This window comes from Marmota flaviventris, chromosome 9 (assembly GCF_047511675.1).
Source record: "Marmota flaviventris isolate mMarFla1 chromosome 9, mMarFla1.hap1, whole genome shotgun sequence".
Classification (NCBI taxonomy): Eukaryota; Metazoa; Chordata; class Mammalia; order Rodentia; family Sciuridae; genus Marmota; species Marmota flaviventris.
The window spans coordinates 12,750,692-12,773,096 of NC_092506.1; the positions used below are offsets into that span (position 1 = coordinate 12,750,692).

Sequence of the window (22,405 nt, forward strand, 5' to 3'; positions counted from 1 at the left end):
TTAAAACCTTACCTAACATGCAAGCAGTCTGCAGATCTGGCCTGGGGGCTGTAGGAAGCTCACTCCTTCTTCAGAGTGGATGGTGTAGCTTTTAATTTTGGTGCCACTATTTGTAAGTTGTGTGACTCTGGACAAGTTAACCTCGGCATCCTCAACTCCCTCATCAGGAGGATGAGGGTAAGTACCTACTTCACAATGTAATCATGAATACTGGATGATAATGAAGTCCTGAGATGAGTCCTTGTTTAGGAGAAGCCATCAATAACATAAACACAAGCCAGGTGTGGTGGTGTAGGCCTTTAATCCCAGTGGCTGAGGAGGCTGAGGCAGGAGGATCTCCCGTTCAAAACCAGTCACAGCAACTTAGGAAGGCCCTAAGCAACTTAGAAATAACTTAAGCAACTTAACAAGACCATATCTCTAAATAAAATATTTCAAAGAGCTAGGGATGTGGCTCAGTGGTCAAGTGCCCCTGGATTCAATCCCCAGTATAATAATAATAATAATAATAATAATAACAACAACAACAACAATAGAAGAGCAGAAATCTTTTTGTAAGTACTCACCATTGCATTTCCAGTTTGGGGCATATAATAAGCACTGGATAAATAATTTACAGAATTGACTATAAGTCAACCATTATATACTTAAATGGTTTATTTCTATTTCTATTTTATTCAGAGCTTTTGTAAAGAATCTTCACTGAAATAGATTTTTCCATATCTCTTCAATATTTTATTCTGAGAGTTTGTTGATATAATACATTTTGATGGATTGATTTCCTGATTCAAACAAATTTGCATATTGATAAATTAAACCTAATGTGTCAGAGACAATTAAATGTATACCCGAAGTTGTATTTTTACTTCCATAGGATGAAGTCTTTGCTTCCTCCTAGTTTTTTCTCTGTGGTTAATGATCTAGTGTAGTTGATTTCTACCTGTCAAAAATATTGGGAATGAAGAGACTTATTGTTACTGATGTTAAACTATATCAGCACCTATCAGCATTCTCTGCACCATTCAGACTTGACGGTAGCTTCTCTGTGAACCCCACATTAATAGTGATCCAGCTAAGAAACTGTGAAATACTGTGATAAACACTGCACATGTATCATCTCACTCAACCTCCACAACTGCCCCATGAGTGAAAAACAGTACTATTACTCTCATTTTGCAGATCAGGATACCGAGGTTAATTAATTTAAAAGCATACATCCACTGAGTGACTGAGACAAGGTCTGAATTTAAATCATCCTGAATTCAGACCAGGGATTTTTGCCATTCTTCTACATTGCTTCAAACCTCTGTGTTCTTGAAAATTGGTCTTCCTAATAGAATCTTTTTTTGGTCAGGGGTAGTACCAGGGATTGAACTCAGGGGCACTCGATCACTGAGCCACATCCCCAGCCCTATTTTGTATTTTATTTAGAGACAGGGTCTCACTGAATTGCTTATTGCCTCGCTTTTGCTGAGGCTGGCTTTGAAATCATGATCCTCCTGCCTCAGCCTCCCAAGCCAATGGAATTATAGGTGTGCATCACCGCACCCAGCTCTAATAGAATCTCTTAAACAAACAAACAAACAAAAAAGCAAATAATAATAAGTATTGTACATACTTATATCTTTATCTCAGGAAAATGTATGACTTTATTAGTAGTTTTTGAACTAAAATTACCTTGAAGAGCCTAATAAATTCTTAATAATATTAAAGATCTTGTAAAATTTGGAGATCCAAGGTGGCAATCACTAGATGACCTCTAAAATTCCTTCTAATTCTATGATTTCATGAATGACTTAGGAAAGGGGGGGGGAGATTAAGATGATCTATCATTTCTCCAAGAAATACTGAAAGAAAAACTGCCTCTCCGAATCTTTTCCATAAAATTCTATGAAATTGAATGAAGCATTAGTATTCATTAATTTTAACTAACAAATTTATTTGGAGATGACTGTCGGGATTTGAATGGCCCAATACCTAACTCTCAAGGGAATAATGGATTTAAAATTCTACTTTAGTCTGTTAAATGGGAGATACTGATTAGTAACCCAAGTAGGATGTCAGATGGACAAGTTCACATACAAGCTGGAGTCCATGTATGAGGTTGGCAGAAGAAACATGTATTAGTTATATTTTAAGCCAAAAAAAAACTAAGTTGAATCACCTACAAACATATGCAAGTAGAAAGAAAGACCCTGGACCAAGCCCCAGCTTGGGTAGAAATTACGAAAGTAGAACAAGCCAGCAAAGCAGACTAAGAAAGAATATCAGAGGGACAGAAGTAAAATTAGGAGGAAATTATTTCCCAGAGTGTGGGAGATACTGTGGTTATGACAAAATAAAATAAAATAAGGCTATGTGTGGAAATTTCCTTTTTAAAATTATTTCTAGATAAGTCAAATGAAAACAATATTTTTTCTTTCCCCCAACTGACCTTATCACTGAAAACATGAAGAACTTACTAAAATACAGCCCCTAGGGAAGATGTACCAATGGAATAATCCTGATGCAATTTTCACTCTTAGGTACACTGTATTTAATCTTGTTGATTTACACTTCCCAAACAGAGCTCAGTCACCTCAGGGGACCAACAATGACTCATTGTTCAGGTTAGTTACAAATGTCATTATTTGATGATAATTTTAAGTCTGAATAGCAGTGCAACTTTAAAGGTTAAGTTCCAAGCTACAGAGAGATGATAAGTAAAACCTGCCTGTCACTTTGTACAAAGAAGAAAAGGGTAGAATTGATCTAGTAGGAATCAGATCTGGTTGAAGAAGCATTTCAACATAGTACCCTGAATCAGCCATGTGAGATCTAACAGTAATCAACATGCTCAACCTGGACATCTCCTAAGGACAGTAGGACCTTGAGGCAGGTCCCTGGAGGCCTGCATTCAGCAAAGGATAAATGTAAATCTGCAATGGCTTGAAGTTCATGTGGACCCATCCAAAGGTAAGAATTTACTCCTAGACCTCAGATCATATTAGAAAAATCCTCTGTAATTAGGCCAAGGTTTGGGGTAGGCAGATAGCAGAGGCTAAGTTGGAATTTTTGTAGTAAGAGTCAAAGTCCAGCTCCTATTTAGGACCAGAGTTTGATCCAGAGAGTTCAAGGGAAATTCAAGAATACATACTGTGAAACCCTCTTCCAACTTGATCTTCAAACTATTAACATATTAACAGTAAAGGGACGTGAGGCAGAGAAAAGTCTGTTCAGAAAGGTCAGAAGAATCACATTCTAAATCAGATAACCAGAGCTCAATACTAATCAGCTCTGATACAGAGATATGATTCTAAGGACTCTTCAACTTTTTAAAATGTAACCATCATTCCAAATTTCAACTTTGTAGATGTTTAAAAAAAAAAACACTATCTACTTCTGTTATAAAAGGAAGGACCAGAAGTTTCCTTCACGTAGGAAACTCTATGCATTAAAAATAATTGTAGGGCTGGGGTTGTGGCTCAGTGGTAGAGCGCTTTTCTAGCATGTGTAAGGCACTGGGTTCAATCCTCAGCACTTCATATAAATAAAGAAAATAAAGGTCCATTGGCAACTAAAAGATAATAATAATGATGATGATTGTAGGGCTGGGGTGATGGTTATTAGTGGTAGAGCACTTGCCTGGCAGGTATGAGGCACTGGGTTTGATCCTCAGCACCACATAAAAATAAACAAATAAATATAAAGGTAAAAAAATAATTGTAATGTTATATGATTTTTCAAAAGGCATTATTGCCCATGTTCTCCTAGTACATCTTTGTTTTATGGCAGCACTTAACTGAATTCAACTTTATTACCGTATTTCTCATTCAAGTTGGAGCCTTCTGATTTTCCACATTTCTCCCTCTTCTCCCAGAAACAAAGGATATGCTTTGTATAGAGTAGGGCCTTCATAAAGCTTTGTCAAAGGTATATATTAAAATAAATGTCATTGATTGCGTATGTGATGAGAAAGGAAGAAAAAGGAACAAAAAAAAAGATATTACAAATTGGGGTGACTTCATAGTGATTCAGGGTTGTTGGTGGCCCACCCCATTTGTAGTGACAGTTTGTCCATAAAGGACAATTGCAATTAAAGAATTTTCTCTCCCTCAGACATGTATTATTCAGCCTTGCACCTGGTGCATTGCTTAGTGAGACAGTTTATTTTAGTGATTAAAAGACTTGTCTAGAGAGAAAAAATTGGAGAAAAGATCAGGTTAGATGTCATAACAATATGAGGGAGACCATGAGAGTAGAGGAAGAGGAGGCAGAGGGGAGGAAAGACAGGGACAAGACTGTGTTGTGTGCACATATAAATATGTCACATTTAATCCCACTATTATGTATGACTATAATGCACTTCTTTAGAAATTAATTTTTAAAAGAAACGGACTTGATTTCAGACTGACTTAGAAATTAACTCCTTCTCTGTCTTTAAACACTAAAACTTCGTCTGAAAAAAAAATATGAATAATGGAAGTACCTGTTTTGTAGAACTGAAGAGCCACCTTAAGGGAGATTGTGCCTGTAAATGATTGGCACACTGTACCAATGCTAGTGAGGGCACAATAAAAATGACCATTATTATTGCTGTAGGAGTGTGGTAACTTTTTTGAACATCTGAATGTTTCACATGATACACTCAGAGTTCACTTGTAGAAGTCTCCTGTTGAACCATGTGAAATCCCCTGTGTGTTGCCATTGTTGGCCTTTGGAAAAAAGAAACTTCTGATGATTTAACATATTAACAGTAAAGGGATCCAGCTTTGGCTCTTTTTTTTTTTTTTTTCTGGATGCCGTTGCCCAAAAATGTTCACAGGAGTTTCTTCCAAAAAGTACCCAGGAGAGTCACTTTACACATGTATAAAAAGTTATTCAAGAATGACTTGTGGGGCTGGGGTTGTGATTCAGTGGTAGAGCACTCGCCTAGCATGTGTGAAGCACTGGATTCGATCTTCAACACCAGATAAAAAAATAAATAAAGAGAATAAAGGTACCGTGTTCATCTACAACTAAAAAACAAAATTTTTTTAAAGAATGACTTGTAAGGAAAAATGGTTTTTGTTTGCATGCATCTGATATTGGAGTCTGTTCTTTGACTAGGTATCAACAGGTCCTCCCTGGTTCTGCTACAACCAGTGTGAACATCTCCAGAAATCACAGATACCTGTGCTCCAGGCAGAGCCTCTGCCTGTGAATTATAACACTGTTCTTCTTTCTCTGTTTATCCCATAATCAAAATCCCCAAATTAAGATTTTATTCGGTTCTTCAGGCAAGCCAAACAGTTATACCACATGGGTCCATCAGGCCATGCAGATGCATCTATAGTCAAGATGTTTTTCATGAACCATCTTTTAGCAGTCACAACTAGCTTACAAATTAGATGAGAATCGCCACACTTCACCTGACTTAAAGAGGAAATCTAGAGGAATTCTGATGTATGAGGTAATGTAGAAATGTAAAAATAATTTTTTTCACTCTCAGGACAGATAAGGAAGGATTTTTCAATCTGTGGGACTTGGGGCGGGGAATGGAAAGATGAGGAAATGACAAATGTGTGGATCCTAAGGTGAAATGACCTCCTCTAACATGAAGGTTTGCCTGTCGTTGCCAGGGTCCCTTCAGCAAGTGCTCTGACATGGAACAGCTGAGAAAACTCTGAAACAAGGGACGCCTTGACACTCGTGCCATCCTCCCTTAGGTAGGTCCCACACACTACCCATGGAAGGGATAAATAAAACAGCAGGAATAGAATTCTTCTTTCGCCCGTTCTCACCTGACCCCAAAGTGCAGATGGTGATTTTTGTGGCTTTCTTAGCCATGTACCTGACCAGCCTCGGTGGAAATGCCACAATTGCTCTCACTGTCCAGATCAAGCACTCCCTCCACACCCCCATGTACTTCTTCCTGGCTAACCTGGCTCTCCTGGAAATCCTCTACACATCTTCCATTGCCCCCCTGGCTTTGGCCAACCTTCTTTCAATGGGCAAAACCCCCGTTTCCGTCACTGGCTGTGGCACTCAGATGTTTTTCTTTGTCTTCTTGGGAGGAGCTGATTGTGTCCTACTTGCGGTCATGGCTTATGATCGGTTTATAGCAATCTGCTACCCCCTGAGATACACCCTCATCATGAGCTGGTCCTTGTGTGTGGAGCTGATGGTGGGGTCCCTGGTGCTGGGATTCCTGCTGTCACTGCCACTGACCATCTTAATCTTCCATCTCCCATTCTGCCACAAAAACGAGATCTACCACTTCTACTGTGACATGCCCGCAGTCCTGCGCCTGGCTTGTGCCGACACACGTGTTCACCAGACGGCCCTGTACGTCATCAGCTTCATGGTCCTAAGCATCCCACTGTCACTGATCTCCGTCTCCTACGTCTTCATCGTGGCAGCTATTCTACGGATCGGGTCCACAGAAGGGCGCCACCGAGCCTTCTCCACCTGCTCCTCTCACATCCTCGTGGTCCTCCTGCAGTACGGCTGCACCAGCTTTGTCTATTTGTCCCCCAGTTCCAGTTACTCTCCTGAGATGGGCCGGGTGGTGTCTGTGGTCTATACTTTTATCACCCCCATTTTAAACCCGTTGATCTACAGTATGAGGAACAAGGAACTGAAAGATGCCCTAAGGAAGACACTGAGAAAGTCCTAGGTAGAACTTTCGTTCTTAAGCAAACTCTATGATTCACTTAAAATAGAGATACTTTTGAGAGTGAAATGGGATGTTATCAATAATTATGCTGGGATGATGTGTGTAAGCCAGCAATGTCCTCTTAAGACTTATGACCTGTTATGCTGGGACTTTCAGAAAAAAAAAAAAAAAAAACTCATACCACTGTCTTATTGAAAACAAAGCCAGCCTGATGTCCAAGATGTCCAACATGATGTCCAACATTTGTTTGAAAGCTAGTGCATACCCTGCACTTTATAGACTAATCTCAACATAATCCAGAGTAAGTATTATGGTTTGAATATGAGGTGTCCCCCCCCCAACACTTCTACTAATGCAGGGTTATTCAGAGGTGAAATGACTAGATTATGAGAGTGGTAACCTAATCAGCTCATCCTAGTTTGAATGCATTGGGTAGTAACTGTAGGCAGGTGGGTGTGGCTGGAGGAGTTGGGGAGTGTGACCTAGAAGGGTGCATCTTCCTCGTGGCTCCTTCTCCTCTTTTCCTGCTTCCTGAATCTCATGCCGTGAGCACCTTTCCTGCAGTGAGCCCTTCCTCCATGAATCCTGCCTCACCATAGCCCCAGAGCAGTGGAGCCCACTGTCTGTGGACTGAACCTCTGAAACCACGAGCCCCCAATCAACGTTCGCTCCTCTAAGTTGTTCTTAGAGTCATTTTGGTCATAGAGATAGAAAGCTAACTAAAACAAGCATCGTCGTTGTTTTTGAGAAAAGAAAACTGAAGTGGCTAACGAAAGCTATTTCAAGGGTAAGAACAGGAGCATTTGGCAATCTCAAGGCCGAGCTTTCTCTGCGTCATCCTGTTCTCCTTGCTCTGGCTTGTCCACCTGTGGGAGTGCACCGACCCTCAGGCAAGTGTCTCTATCGCTCTGGGCTCCAGCTCCCTTGTATCTGAAGCAGCAGGCTGAACTAGAAGATTCCAAGGGTTCCTTTCAAGGTCATAGGTGGCAAAGAAGAGTTTTTAGCCCATTTTTAAATTAGGTTGTTTGATTTTTTTGGGGTGGGGGGTGCTCATCTTTTTGAATTCCTTATACATTCTAGATGTCAGAAGTACCATTTGCAAATATTTTCTCCCACTCAGTAGGTTGTCGGAATCCTGTTGATTATTCCCTTTGCTGTGCAAAAGCTTCTTGGCATGATGTAATCCCATTTGTCTGTTTTTATTTTTGTTGCCTGTACTTTTGGAGTTCTGTCTAAACAATCATTGCCAACACCAACATCTTGAAGTGTTCCACCTCCTTTCTTGTAGAAATCTGGCAGTTTCTGGTTTAAGGTTCAGGTCTTTGATCTATTTTGAGTTGATTTTTGAGCATGGTGAGAAAAAGGGGAGTCTAGTTTCATTCCTCTGCATATGTCTATCCAACATTACCAGCACCATATATTGAAGAGACTGTCCCTAAACAGACACCTCTCAAAAGAAGACATAAAAAAGGCCAATAATCACACACACACACACACAAAAATACTCAATTTCACTAATCATTAGAGATAGTTAAATGAGATATCATATCATCTCAGTGGATCACAAGTTCAAGACCAACCTCAAGTTGGCAAGACCCTGTGTCAAAACAAAAAATAAAAAGGTCTGGAGATGTAGCTCAGTGTACCCTGAGTTTATTCCAGAGAGAGAGAGAGAGAGAGAGAGAGAGAGAGAGAGAATAAATAATAAAATAAATGCTGGCCAGGACGTAAATAAAAGTGAACTTTTACACACCACTAGTAGGAAAGTAAACTAGTACAGCATTATTAAAAATTATGGAGATTTCTGAAAACAGAACTATCACATAACAGAAATTTCACTACTGGATATATAACCAAAGGAATTGAAATCTTTATACCAAAAAGACACTTGCACCTCCATCTTTATTGCAGCACTATTCACAATAGCCAAAATATGGAATCCACTGGGATGCCCTTTAACAGGTGAATGATATAATTTACACAATGGAATACTACTCAGCCATAAATATGAATGAAATCCTGTCATCTACAGTAATGTGTATGCAACTGGGAAACGTGATGTTGAGTGAAACAAGCCAGAGGCTGAAAGAGAAATGCAACACATACCATCATTCATCTAAGGAAACCAAAAAGTCAACCTGGTAGAAGTGTGGAATGAAACAGTGGTCACTAGAGATGGGGAAGAGTGAGGGGGGACAGAAGGAAATTAAGAAGGACTCAAGCCCTGGAAAGGCTGCTGAGGAAGAGGGGTTTGAGAGTAGAAGAGTAGTGAGGTTGGACATGATTAACCCTCACTATCCTCAATATATATGTATAGAAACACCACTGTGAATCCCACCGATTTGTACAATTAATACATGATAACTAGTATAATTTCAAAAGAGCTTTAGAGTTAGCAACAGGAAGGGGAACTATTCTTTACACATTTTGTTTCAATAACCAAAATAAAAACTCATGACAGTATTCATAGCTTTTAAAGAATGCTGCAGTCATAAAAAGATGATAACAAAGGAAAATGTCATTTAATAAGTGAAGATATAGGAAAAGATGAAAGTTGGTATCATTCAATTGAATATTTGTCAAGAATCTCTTTTTCGGCTTCTTGGATAGTCACCCAGACTCCTCTTGGACTTTCAGGTGGAGAGGTCATTAACTCATAAGATGTCCATTCCTTGTTAGCCCATTCAAGTTGTTAAAGTACTCTGCTTTACCTTGAGCCAAAATCTACCTGCAAACAACTTTCTTCCACTGGTCCTATTTACCCTCCAGAATTCTCTTCTACAGAAAATCTTTTCAAATGTATTAGAACATATTTTGTATCTTCTACAAGTCTTCATCTTCTTCTCCAGAGCAAGTACTCCAACTCATATATTTGAACCCTGTTTACTATTGTAGTCGACTTCTGGATTCTCTAGTTTCATACCCTTCTACGTTTTCACCAGAAAATAGCCATAATGTGCAGAACATTTTGTTCTGGGGAAACATCACTGTTCATGATCTTAAACTTAATTTTTCTTAATTCATTTTGATCACTTTAGACTCATAAATTTGGTCTCAACTGAAATTCCATACAGTGTTTTTAAATAACTTTCTGTTTTGCCTGACCATAATTTGCTTTTTAGTAGCATAAATTTAGGACTTATTATTTAACATTGATAAATTGGATCTTCTATGGTTTGGGTGAAGTAATGAAAATTGCCAAAGTTATCTTTATGATGGATTTTATTCACCCTAGCTCTGTAAAAAATAGCAATGGTATTTTATTTCCTTTGTCCAAATCATGGAGGAAAAAAAAATTGTAGAGTGGGACAGGGTGAAGGTAGAGTAACCTGGTTGTCCACCTCTTTGAGAATCGTTCAGTTAGACAGACATCTGCTCCATGCCACCTGCGATAGATTGTTGTAACTATGGCCCCCAAAACAGATATGTTTCTTTCTCTTCCTCTTTCCCTGCTCCTCCCTAATCTTAGGGAAAACAGGCAGAGTTCTCTGTCCTTAAGTGCACACCCACCACAGGAATAAAGTAATTCAGATTTGGGAATGGCACCAGAAGATCTCAGACATTACTATCTCCCCAATTTACAACTCTGGACAGAGAACCAGGGAGTGTAGCCTTTGAATCACCTCTTTAAAAACCCGTGTGTCCCCTAATGACAGAATCAGGCTCTGGGACAGGAATCCCCTGTGTTTCTCCTTTGCTAGCTAAGCAATAAACTTCTTTTTCCTTTTTGTCAAAAAAAAAAAAAAAAAACATATTTTCATTAAAAATAACAATTTTAGGGGCTTGGGTTGTGGCTCAGTGGCAGAGCACTTGCCTCACATATAAAAATAAATAAACATTTTAGTACTAATTTTTAATGTGTTATTTGAGTCTAGTATCTATAAATGCTTTGTTCCCTAAGAAATTTAGTGGAAAATACAAAGAGGAACAATAAACTATTTAAGAGTATTGGGTCTTATATATCATATATCACATTAATATCATTGTCACATATTAAAGGAAGATCATGTATGCTGCTACCTTTGTAATCAAAAGCTCAGTCCTTGTCCTCAGCACCAACCTAATAATAAAGATGAGGTTAAAAAAGGGAAAAAGAAGGTTTGTTGCTTTGTTAGCAAAGGAGAAACACAAGGAACTTCTGTCCCAAAGGCTGTGATTCTGCCCATCTGCAGGAACAGGGGGCTTTTATAGAGCTGATCAGAGAAAATGAGATTAGGGAGGAGAGATCAAGAAGGAGAAGATCAGAGAGGAGATCAGGAAGAAGTTGTTTAGGGAAAAGATCAGGGAGGATAAATTAGGGAAAAGAAGATCAAGGAGAAGTTTAGGGAAAACAAGATTGGGAAAAAGAAAAAAAAAATGTAAGATTCAAAGCCACAAAGTATACAGTGAAAGCATCAAGTGAACCCATTACACATTTAACCCAATTTTAGCAGGATTTTTAAAACTTCAGTCACTCAGAAAGTTTTGAGAATTTGTAATTCAGAGCTGCTTTGGAGCTACTGTCATATATATGCCACACTCTATTCCACTAATTCTAGAAAACTAGGTCGACACGCACGCTATGCTGTCACCGCCAAGAAAAACCGTCTGAAACAGACATCCTCTCCTTCCTGGGACTGAAGTATTTGGAGGGAGAAGAGAGGAAACAGAAATTCTACTAAGCAGGATGGGAAGGAACAATGGTAAAGAGATGAGTCAAAAGATACTCGAAAGAATAAATTTGGTAAAGAGATGGATGGATATAGGGTGATAGAGGAAAGCAGATGTTTGGGGAATCTCTGATACGTAACTGCTATGGTTTAAATGTGTGTGTCCCCCCACCCCAAGTGGGTGTCTTTGGGGAAAATGATTAATCATGAGGATTCTCAGGAATGGATTAGAGCTATATTTAAAAAAAAAAAAACTGGAGGGAACTAGCTTGAATCCTTGCCCTCCCATCCCTTCTACCATGTGAGACATCATCTTGGAAGGGAAGACCAGGCTCTTGCCAGACACCAGTCTGCTGGTGTCTTGGTCATGAACTTTCCAGACTCCAGTACAGTATAAAAAAAATTTCTACTTTCATAAATACCCAGTCTCAGGTATTTTGTTATAGCAGTGGAAATGGATGAGGCACGACAAAATGAAAGAGTTATGGGTTATTCCAAGAGTCAGCTTGGATTTTATTTTATTATTTTTTTCACAGGAGATAATATTTATTCTTTTTTTTAATTTTTATTTATTTTTTTAGTCATACATGACAGTAGAATGCATTTTGATATATAATACATACATGGAATGTACATACATCAATCATATTGTCTATTCTATTCTGCTGCCCTTCCTATCCTCCCTACTTTTCCCCTCCTCTCCCATCCTTTCTCTGTATCCAATCTAATGTGACACACTTTTTTTTCTTTTTCTCATTACAACATCATATATGTATTCTGTATAACAATGAGGTTCTCCTTCCATCTTCTGTGCAACTCCCCTTCTCCCTCTTTTTCCCTCCCACCTCTCTTCCCTATTTAGTGGTAGTCTTCTTCTCATGCTCTTCCTCCCTATCCCATTTTGAGTCACCCCCCTTATATCAGAGAAGACAGTCGTCATTTGTTTTTTAGGGACTGGCTAACTTCACTTAGCATTATCTGCTCTAATGCCATCCATTTGCCTGCAAATGCCATGATTTTATTATTTTTTAGTTCAGCTTGGATTTTATTGGACACTACAGCATCTGATTCATCTACCATTGCTTCTCTGGATGGGACAATATAGGACTAAGATGCAGGAGAAATGGTTTGTAGGAACCATAATGCTGGGAAAGTCACTTTTATTCTTTATGGTTGCTAGGTCTGTTTTGTATATTGGTCTGTTTTCTTTTGCTATTAAAAATACCTGAGTCTAGGTACTTTATAAAGAAAAGAGGTTTATTTAACTCATGATAGGGTCAAGATAGGGTAACCCCATCTATTTGGCTACCTATGCGGTTCCTCCTTGCTACATCACAACATGGCAGGTGACATCATTGAGGGAGTGCACGGAAGGTGGGCAGATTACACAGCAAGGCAAGAAGCCAAAGACCAAGAAGGGACCAGTCTTGATGTTTTATAACAGCCCAGTCTTGGGGATCCCATAGGAACTGCATTAATCTCTTCCAAAGGTGATGCCCTCATGTCCTAATTACTCTGAGCAAGGGTCCATGCCACATGCCCCATGTGACCACACTGGGGACCAACCTTCTGACCCAAGAACCTCTGGGAACACACTCAAACCATATCCAAATCATAACAGGGTGCCCCAGACTGAGTGGCTTAAACAACAAAAATTTATTTTCCACCGTCCTGGAGGCTATAAGTCCAAGATCAAGGTGCTGGCAGGGTTGGTTCCTCCTGATGTCTCTGTCTTTCACTTGTCCTTCAGCTGTGTTCCCCCTCTGTCTTCACACTGCCTTTCTGCTGTACTTCTGTGCCCTACTCTCCTCTTTTTCTAAGACGGGTCTTATTGGATGAGGGCTCACCCTAATGATCTCACGTAATCTTTATTACCTCTTTAAAGGCCCTATCTCAAAAACACCTTCTCATATAGTGAGGGTTAGGACCTCAGCATATGCATCGGGGGTCACTGTTCAGCCCATAACAAAGCCTCAGTCTCAGTAACTAGGAAATGAGAGGGTTGTGTTTGCTAATACTTAAGCTTATCTCCCAGCACTGACATTGATTTATTAACTTAACTCCCACTTTTTATTTACTTTTGTCCAGGTGTTGGCCAGTTCTAAGGAGGCTTCTATGGTGTCACCAACTCTGATGCAATAGCTCCTTAGCTCCTTCTTAATCAGCAAGCAAAACACAAAAGAGAACAACTTGGGTATGAACAAAAGGGGCAGCAGTAACCCTTCCCTTCTCATAAGTAATGGCTTAGGCATCTGACTTGGAAAGACACTCCCTCCCAAAGTGGGTCCATTCTGAGGTGACAACAGAAAGATGGCCAGGGTGTGTGTGTGTGTGTGTGTGAGAGAGAGAGAGAGAGAGAGAGAGAGAGAGAGAGAGAGAGGATCTGAGGGGAACTGATTCCAGGACCCCCTGCAGACACCAAAAATCCCTTATAGAAAATGGTATAGTATTTGCACAGAACTTATATCCACCCTCCTAAATACTTTAAACCATCTCTAGAGGACTTATAATGCCTAATACAATATTAATGCTATGTAAATAGTTCATATTGTACTGTTTTGTGGAAAACTACAAGAAAAAAAGTCTGTACATACACAATCTTTTTCCAAATACATTTGATCTGTGATTGGTTAAATCCATAAATGCAGATCCCATGGATATGGAGGTCTAACTGCATTCTGCATGTATTTGACTGGGTTGCTGTGATTTTCTGATCTGTAATTTTCCAGACCATTAGACCAACAGCCTAATTGGGGGTATGATATTCAACAGTCTTTGTCATTTGAGGTCATTATGCAATTTATGCAGGCTGTGGAAAACCTGGTGCATACATAAATTTCTCAATCACAACTGTTCCAAAATATGTGAATCTTTGCATATTCGTGGACCCAAAATCTGATTTAAAACCCCTCAAATTTCCAACTACCAAGCAATGTAGGATGGCATTTATCTTCTACCAATTGTGCATATTTCCTCAAGACATAAATTAGAAGAGTAAACCGAGAGAGAGGTGGTATGAGTGTGAGACGTCCATTTATTGCTGAAATTCTGGCAGATAAAGTGTGGCTCTGGAGCCCAAAACCACATCAAAGATTCCTTGATTCCCCAGACTCTTTCAGGTCAACGTAGCGATTTCTCTGGGTGGACAGTTCAATTCTGTTCTTGTAGGAGCCATTCCTGAAGAGCAGCCTAAATAGATCTGCTTCTCCATCCCTTTCAAGGATTTGGTGAGTACCTACTTACCTGCATTAAATTATTTCTGTTTAAAATAAGAATGAAAAAAAAAACCTAATCAATACATCACCATTCTTTCCTATGACAGATATTTTTAAAGGAAATATTTTCATTGAACTGTTTGGCTCAAAAATTTTTTTATTTTATTATAAATAAAAATTTTTCTTAAAAAGGCTTTTTTGATCACTATCCTCATTCCAAGACAAGAGTTCATACTGTCTCCTATGTTCCTTTGTACCTTCTGCATCTCTCCAAGATAGCATCTGAAACACTTTAAGTCCTCTTTAAGTTTCGAGTACTCTGTGACCTCCTTGGAGAGAGAAACTACTTGTTAGTATGTTGCCTAGAGATTTCAAAAATATTCCATTAATTCATTTAATCATCAATTAATAGTGATCCTTGCAGGGACAGCTCATTGTTTGCTGCCACCATGAAGCCTGCCTAACTCTGATAACATCCTTTTCAAGAGAGAGTCTCCCATTGTGGCTTAATTTTAGGGAAACATTTAACATTTAGGGAAACATTTATCTCCCAAATCAGATGCTGAGTTCATTGGTTGCAGGGCCCATGTACAATGTGTGTTTGACTATCTCATGAAACTTGCCACAAGGAATGGTTGATACTCAAAACAACATTGTCTGAAGAAGGACAGGTAAATGAACCAGTGAGGAAAAAAACAGGACGCACCAATCAAAACACAGAAACAAGCCTGGCACAGTGGTAAACACCAATAATCCCAGCCGCTCAGGAAGCTGAGGCAGGAGGATTGCAAGTTCAAAGCCAGCCTCAGCAAAAGCAAGGCACTAAGCAACTACAGTGAGGTCCTGTCTCTAAATAAAATACAAAATAGGGCTAGGGATGTGGCTCAGTGGTCAAGTGTCCCTGAGTTCAATCCCTAGTACCAAAAACAAAAAAAAAAGTTTGAGACCAGCCTTGGCAACTTAGAGAGGCTCTAAGCTACTTAGCGAGGCCTTGTCTCGAAATAAAAAATAAAGTGGGCTGGGAATGTAGTTCAGAGAGAAGAAGAAGGGGGGGAGGGGAAAAAGGGAAGGGAAGAAAAAAAATAAAGGAAAGAGAGGAAAGGAATAGAAATAAATATAGCCCAGGTTAAAGGCACTTTCTCTTTAGAGAAAGCAAGAAACATTGTATTATTATAATTCATTCTGCTCCATTTATAATGATCCTACAAGTCTTGGTAACAACCATCGATAATTCCTTCTTTCGTTCACAGTTCAGTGGTTATGACTGGGTATCTGTGTGTGGAAACGTAGACCATACTGGGAATGCAGCAGGAATGAGACAGGGGAGATTCTTACCCTCCTGGACTTTACCATCTAGTGGGAGAAATGTAGTCAACAAATAAAAAATATGACTATGCACTGTGATAATGGCTGTGAAGTCAACAAATGTGATAACTCAACAGAAAGTAATTGAGTGAATAATGTGTGCTTTAGATAAGAATGATAGTATACCCTAGGTGTTTGATTTTCCACATTGTTAAAATTACTGTATGTACATCTGCCACAGCTGGTTAACCTGTATTGACACTAAGCTCAACGTTGGCCAAAAGGAAGAAATAATAAAGATTAGAGCAGAAATAGAGAACAGAAAAAAAAAACAATGAAACTAAGAGTTGGTTTTTTGAACAAGTAAACAGAAATGATAAAAGATTTAAATACAGTAAGACAAAAAGAAGACTCAAAGAAATAAGTATCCAAAATTAAAGAGCAAACATTATCACTAATGCCACAGAAGTAAAAAGGATCATATGAGACTACTATGAACAGTTATCTACCAATACACCAACCAACCTAGAAGAAACGGACAAGTCCCTGGAAACATACAACCTCCAAGACTGGATTGTGAACAAATAGGATACCTGAGCAGACCTGCCACCAGTGGAGAGTTGGAATTCATAGCCAAAAACCTCCCAGCAAACAAAAGCTCAGGATGATGGTTTCCCTGGTGAATGCTATTGAAGATTTGAAGAAAATTAACAGCAATTCCTCTTCAATGTCTTCCAAAAACTGAACAGAAAAGACACTCCAAACTCACTTTATTAAGCCAGCAATATCCTGACACCAATGCTAGGCAAAGACACCACCGGAGCACTGCAGGCCAATGTCCTGGATGAAAACAGTGCAAAATCTTCAACAAAACACTAGCAAACCAAATCAACAGCATATGAAAAGGACCATACTTCATGACCAAGTGGGATTCATCTCCAGGATGCTAAGATGGATAAATAAACAGATAGAATGGAAGACAAAAAAAAATGATCATCTCAATAGATGCAGGAATAACATTTGACAAACTTCATCATTTTCACAATTTGTCTTTTGTTGTTTTTTTAAAATATACATGACAGTACAGTGTATTTTGACATATTATACATACATGGAATATAACTTCCCATGCTTGTGGTTGTGCATCATGTGGAATTACACTTCTTGTGTGTTCATATATGAACATAGGAAAGTTATATCCAGTTAATTCTACTGGCTTTCCCATTCCCTCCCCACTTACTTCCCTTTATCCCCCTTTGTCTAATCCATTGAGCTTCTAGCCACCCCCTCATTTTATGTTAGCATCCACATATTAGAGAGAACATTTGGCCTTTGGTTTTGAGGATTGTCTTATTTCACTTAGTATGATATTCTCCAGTTCCATCCATTTACCGGAAAATGCTATAATTTCATTCTTCTTTGTGGCTGAGTAATATTCCATTGTGTATATGTACCACATTCTCTTTATCCATTCATCTGTTGAAGGGCACATAGGTTGGTTCCTGCTTAGCTATTGCAAAATGAACTGCTATGAACACTGATGTGGCCGCATCGCTATAGCATGCTGATTTTAAATCCTTTGGGTATAAACCTAGGAGTGGGATGGCAGGGTCACATCGTGGTTCCGTTCCAAGGTTTCTGAGAAATCTCCATACTGTGCTCCAAATTGGTCCTCTTCATAATAATAATAAATAAAATCCTCTCAACAAACTAAAAACAGGGTATGTCAATTAATAAAGTCCAATGTATCAGAACAGAGAATTCAGAAAGAAACCAAAACATATCCAATCAGCTAATTTTTTTAAATGGCACCAAGAATACACAAAAGGGAAAGATTTACTTTTCAACAAATGGTGTTGAGAAAAGTGGGTATCCAAATGCAAAACTATGACATTGATAAAGATCTTATACCATATACAGAAATCAATTAAAAATTGTTTAAAGTCTTAAACATAAGCCCCCAAACTATTAGATGCCTAGAAGAAAACATAAAAGAAAATATTGGCCAGGGAAATGATTTCAAGGATATAATACCCAAATCATGGGCAACAACAACAAAAAAAAATAGATAAGTGGGACTACCTCAAACTAAAAACTTCTTCACAGAAAAGCAAATAGTTAACAGAGTGAAAATGCAACCTTTAGAATGCGAGAATGTATTTGAAAATCATGTATCAGTTAAGGGATTAATTTCCAAACATACTTGGAACTCCTACAGCTTAATAGCTGAACAAAAACAAACAAAACCAAAAAAAAAAAAAAACATGAAACAAAAATTTAAAAATGAGCTAAGAACCTCATTAGACATTTCTCCATAGAAGACATAGAAATAGCCAATAGATACATGAAAAGATGCTCAATGTCACTAATCATCAGGGAAATGCAAACCAAAAGCACAATGAGGCATCACTCACTCACTGCGTGTTCAGATGGTTATTATCAAAAATCAAAGACAACAGTGTTGTCAAAGATATGGAGACAAGGACACCCTTATATATTGTTGATGGAAATGCACTGTAGTGCAGCCACTGTTGAAAACGGTAAGAGGATTTCTCACCAAAAAAATTAAAAATAAAGCTACCATATGACCTAACGATCCTATTTCTTTGTATTTATTCAAAAGAATTGAAATCAGTTTCTGAAGAACCTTCACACTGATTGAAGCACTGTTCACAACAGCCAAGATGGGGAAATAACCCGAATGACCATCAAGGATGAATTCCTAGAGAAAATGAGGTTTATGCATATGATGGAATATCATTTGGCCATTAAGAAGAAGGAAATCCTTCAAAAGCAACAACATGGATGAATTTTGGGGACATCATTCTAAGTAAAATAAGCCAGTCACAGAATGACAAATACTGCATGATTCCTTATAGGAGATACTCAAATAGGCAAACTCACAGAAGCAAAGAACAGAACCAGGATTGCCAAAACAGGAGAGGGAGGGAAATGCTAATCAATAAGGATACAGATTCAGTAATGCCAAGATGAATTATCTCCAGAGACCTGCTCCAGAGACCTGCTGTACAACATTTTGCCTATAGTTAATGATATTGTATTATACACCTAAAAGTCTGTTAAGATGTTAAATCTCATGTTAAGTGTCCTTATCAGAATAAAAATTTAAAAATGTTTAAAGAAAAGTAGTTGGTCAAAAAAAATTGTTAAGGAACAAACTAAAAATGTCATGTCTGTACATAAAAGAAAAACTATCTCTTGAACCATTACTCCAATACTTGAAAATTAGCATCTCCCCACTCCCCTCAGTGCTAGGGATTCAACCCAAGACCTTGTACATGCTAAGCAAGCACTCTACCACTGAGCCACATGCCTAACCCAAATTAGCACCATCTCTGTTTCTAATAATTGTATGAATTCTACTCATTAGAGTTAATTTAATAGAAATCCAACTTTATTCTTGAGTCTCATAATTATGCCTGAAGGCCATACACTGTCATTTGAGAATTCCTCTATCATGCCCACATAGATGTCCCTAAAGGTCTTGACTTTGTGTAATAAGACCCAGGGTAATGAATTTGAAAAGTGCTTATTATTGTGCTTCAGCCTTGGTCTTTTGACAAATCTCTTGCTCCAATGTCAACATTCAAAACTCTAGCTCCCATTTCTGGTTAGTGTCCAAGTTTTGAATCTAATTATTTCTTTTGTTCCCTTAAAGGAAAAAAAAAAATACCCCTGGCCTTTGATTATTCCCTTCACAAGCTTCACTCATTAAGATGAGTAGAAGCTGGATTGGTGCATGCCTGTAATCCCAGCAATTTGTGAGGCCAAAGTAGGAGAATTGCAAGTTTGGAGGCCAGACTCAGCAACTTCACAAGACCCTGTCTCAAAATTTAAAAATATAGAAAGGACTGGGGATGTGGCTTAGTGGTGATATATATATGAATCAAATAAATGATGTACGTGTGGGTGACACACCCTTGAGCAGTGAAGTAATGACAATTCACAAGTGAACAATACTGTCCAACATTTTTGTCCAGAAAGCCTCTCCACTATTTCTGGTCATTAAATTCAGAGACAAAGTTACAATGCTATTTATTTTAGGTAGCTTATGAAAGGTTCTTGCATATGTATTCTAAAAAGGAAAAGGCTGAAATTAATTAGAACAAACTCTTTCGTTTCTCAATGTCAGAAAGATTATGAATGTAGGTTTTGTTTTCCATCTTGACACTCAGAAAGATTCTTTCCTGTTTCACATAGGGTTTGGTAAATGAAGACTCCTCTGTTATTGGAATACAGCAAGGAGAAAATAACAATGATTCATCTCTATACTCTCATTCAACACTTCTGGCCACCAAATATGTAGGCATGTTTTTTTTTTTTTCCCACCAGTAATTTTCCTATTTTTAGTGGACACCAACTGAATGTCCTACAATTTAATTCAACTGTGACACTATCTACCTGGAGATAGTATCAGATGCCTCTTCATCCCCCTCTTCAGATGCCAATCACAAACTATGAAAAAAATCAAAGGATCTCAGGGCCTCCTGCTCCTTCTCTGCTTCAATTATTTGCTAGAATGGCTCCCAGAGCTGGGGAAACACTTTTACACTTACCTGTTTATTTTAAAGGAACAACCTCTGAATGAAAAGATGCATGTGGTAAGGTATGGGGAAAGATGCAAGGAGCGTCTGTCCCATTTTGGGAAAATTTCCAATTCCTGTATGTGTTCAGCAACCTGGAACCTCTCTGAATCCTGACCTTTGGAGGGAATGGGGTTGGAACTCAAATTATGTAGGTATGCTTGATCAATCACTGGACGCTGACCATCACCTCAAGTTTCAGCCACCTTTCCCCAGAGGTGGGCAGGATCTGAGTGTTCCAAATCTCTAATCACACGGTTAGTTCTGCTGGCAACCAACCCCTATTCTGAGGCTTCCCAGGAACCCTAAATAACCACTCATCTCATGAGCACACAAAGATTTGCTTTCCACTTTGGAAAATTCCAGGGTTTTAGGAGGCATATGCCGAGTACTGAAAGACCAAATATATATTTTTCTTATATATTTATTTATAAATAAATAAATTACAATATCACTGTTATCTTTATCTCTCTCTTTCTCCACAAATCCTGATGGTATACTAGGGATATCCAGAGAGTTGAGGTTTAATTTCCCAGAAATTAGAATCTCTGCAAATATACTTTGAATGTTCATATGAAAATATTGAAAATTTATTACTGAGTCCCATACATAGGTTCATTGTTCACCTGGAAAATTCAGGAAGATGTGGCCTAATATGGAAAAATACACTAAAGTATGTGCAATGGGTGTCCAGTCTTGCAACAGCTCATGACTAACAGAAGACTAATTCTGTGATCTGAGTCATCATTCTGATGAGAATTATAATTGTTCTGATGAAAATTCCAACTGAATTTCGTTACTATCATATCTCAGAAAAGGAGGAGGAACCATATAGGGGGAAGGGAAAGGGAAAAATGGAAGAGAAACAAGGGACAGAGAGGGAGAAAGAAGAGTTGTTTTTCCTGGAGGCCTGGAAATGATATTTTTTCAATATTTAATATATTAATGGCTAGATAAAATATGAATGAGAAAGGAGGAAAAGGAGAATATAAGACCAGATGAAAAAACAGAAGAGCAAGTGAAAGAAACAGTTGTTCCTGGAGGTTAGGGCCACATTGTTGGGGGTGGGGGGTGCTGTGTTGTGTTTTCAGTATCTAACACCTTTGCTGTGATATTCAGATATATCCCATATGTGGTCCACCAGGGGCCAGTTTGTCACCTGGAAAGCTAAAAGGTGATTTATCTTTTAATACCATTTTCAAAGTCATTAGTATATATTTTAGAGTTCAGTTCAGGCCTTGCAAAAACAGAGGGGGTTAGAAGAGGGGTAATAATATTACCTTTCAGATCCCTCGAATAGATGCTCCAAGCTTTGGATCCAATTTTTATGGCTTCATTCAGGGGGAGAGATGGAGGGATTATGCCTACATCATTTTACTTGGAACCAGAATCAATCTAGATAATTCTTCAAATTGAACGGAGTTTTTACTCACTATAATTTTTCTGCTTCTGTTTTACAGTCTAGGGCTCACAAAATAAAGCTGCTTTTTATTCTTCCTTAATGTCCCTGCATCTCTATGTTTCCTGTTCTCAAAACTAAAATCAGAGGTGTGGAGGTTTTATCGAGCCCAGATTTCTTACAGCGTGTGACTATCATCCAAACACAGGTTGACTTGGCAGGTACAGTTTATGCAGTAACCAGATCCAGTTGCTTTTCTGACCACCTCTTGAAGTCAAAAAGTAGACATTGCCAAAGTTGCATTTCTATCATGAAATATATCAGAGTTGGCAGGACTCCTGCATTTGGAGCTTAACCTTAGATCCTCCAAAATCCCTCTTCTTATCTTTGCTTAGAGATGGATCCCACAATCATCCACTGTCAGACTCTAAGTAAGGTCAGCAGCAACACCAGTTCCTGGGTGCTGCTCTCTTGGAAAGAGACAGTCTGTATTCTTCATGGTTGTAGGTGTATATAAAGACATTACACTGACTTAAATCACTACTGGAAGCTTCGTGGGCTCTAGCCCTAATTTTTTCAGGTTGCCTAAAACATTT

At 38.6% G+C, this 22,405-nt stretch overlaps 1 protein-coding gene across 1 annotated transcript; it reads left to right on the forward strand.

The window, feature by feature from the left end:
- Positions 1-5,707: 5,707 nt before the first annotated feature.
- Positions 5,708-6,637, forward strand: LOC114099641 (olfactory receptor 10V1). The gene has a single exon (XM_027944001.2). It carries the CDS (start codon positions 5,708-5,710, stop codon positions 6,635-6,637), a length of 930 nt encoding a protein of 309 aa, XP_027799802.1.
- The last annotated feature ends 15,768 nt before the right edge of the window (positions 6,638-22,405 follow it).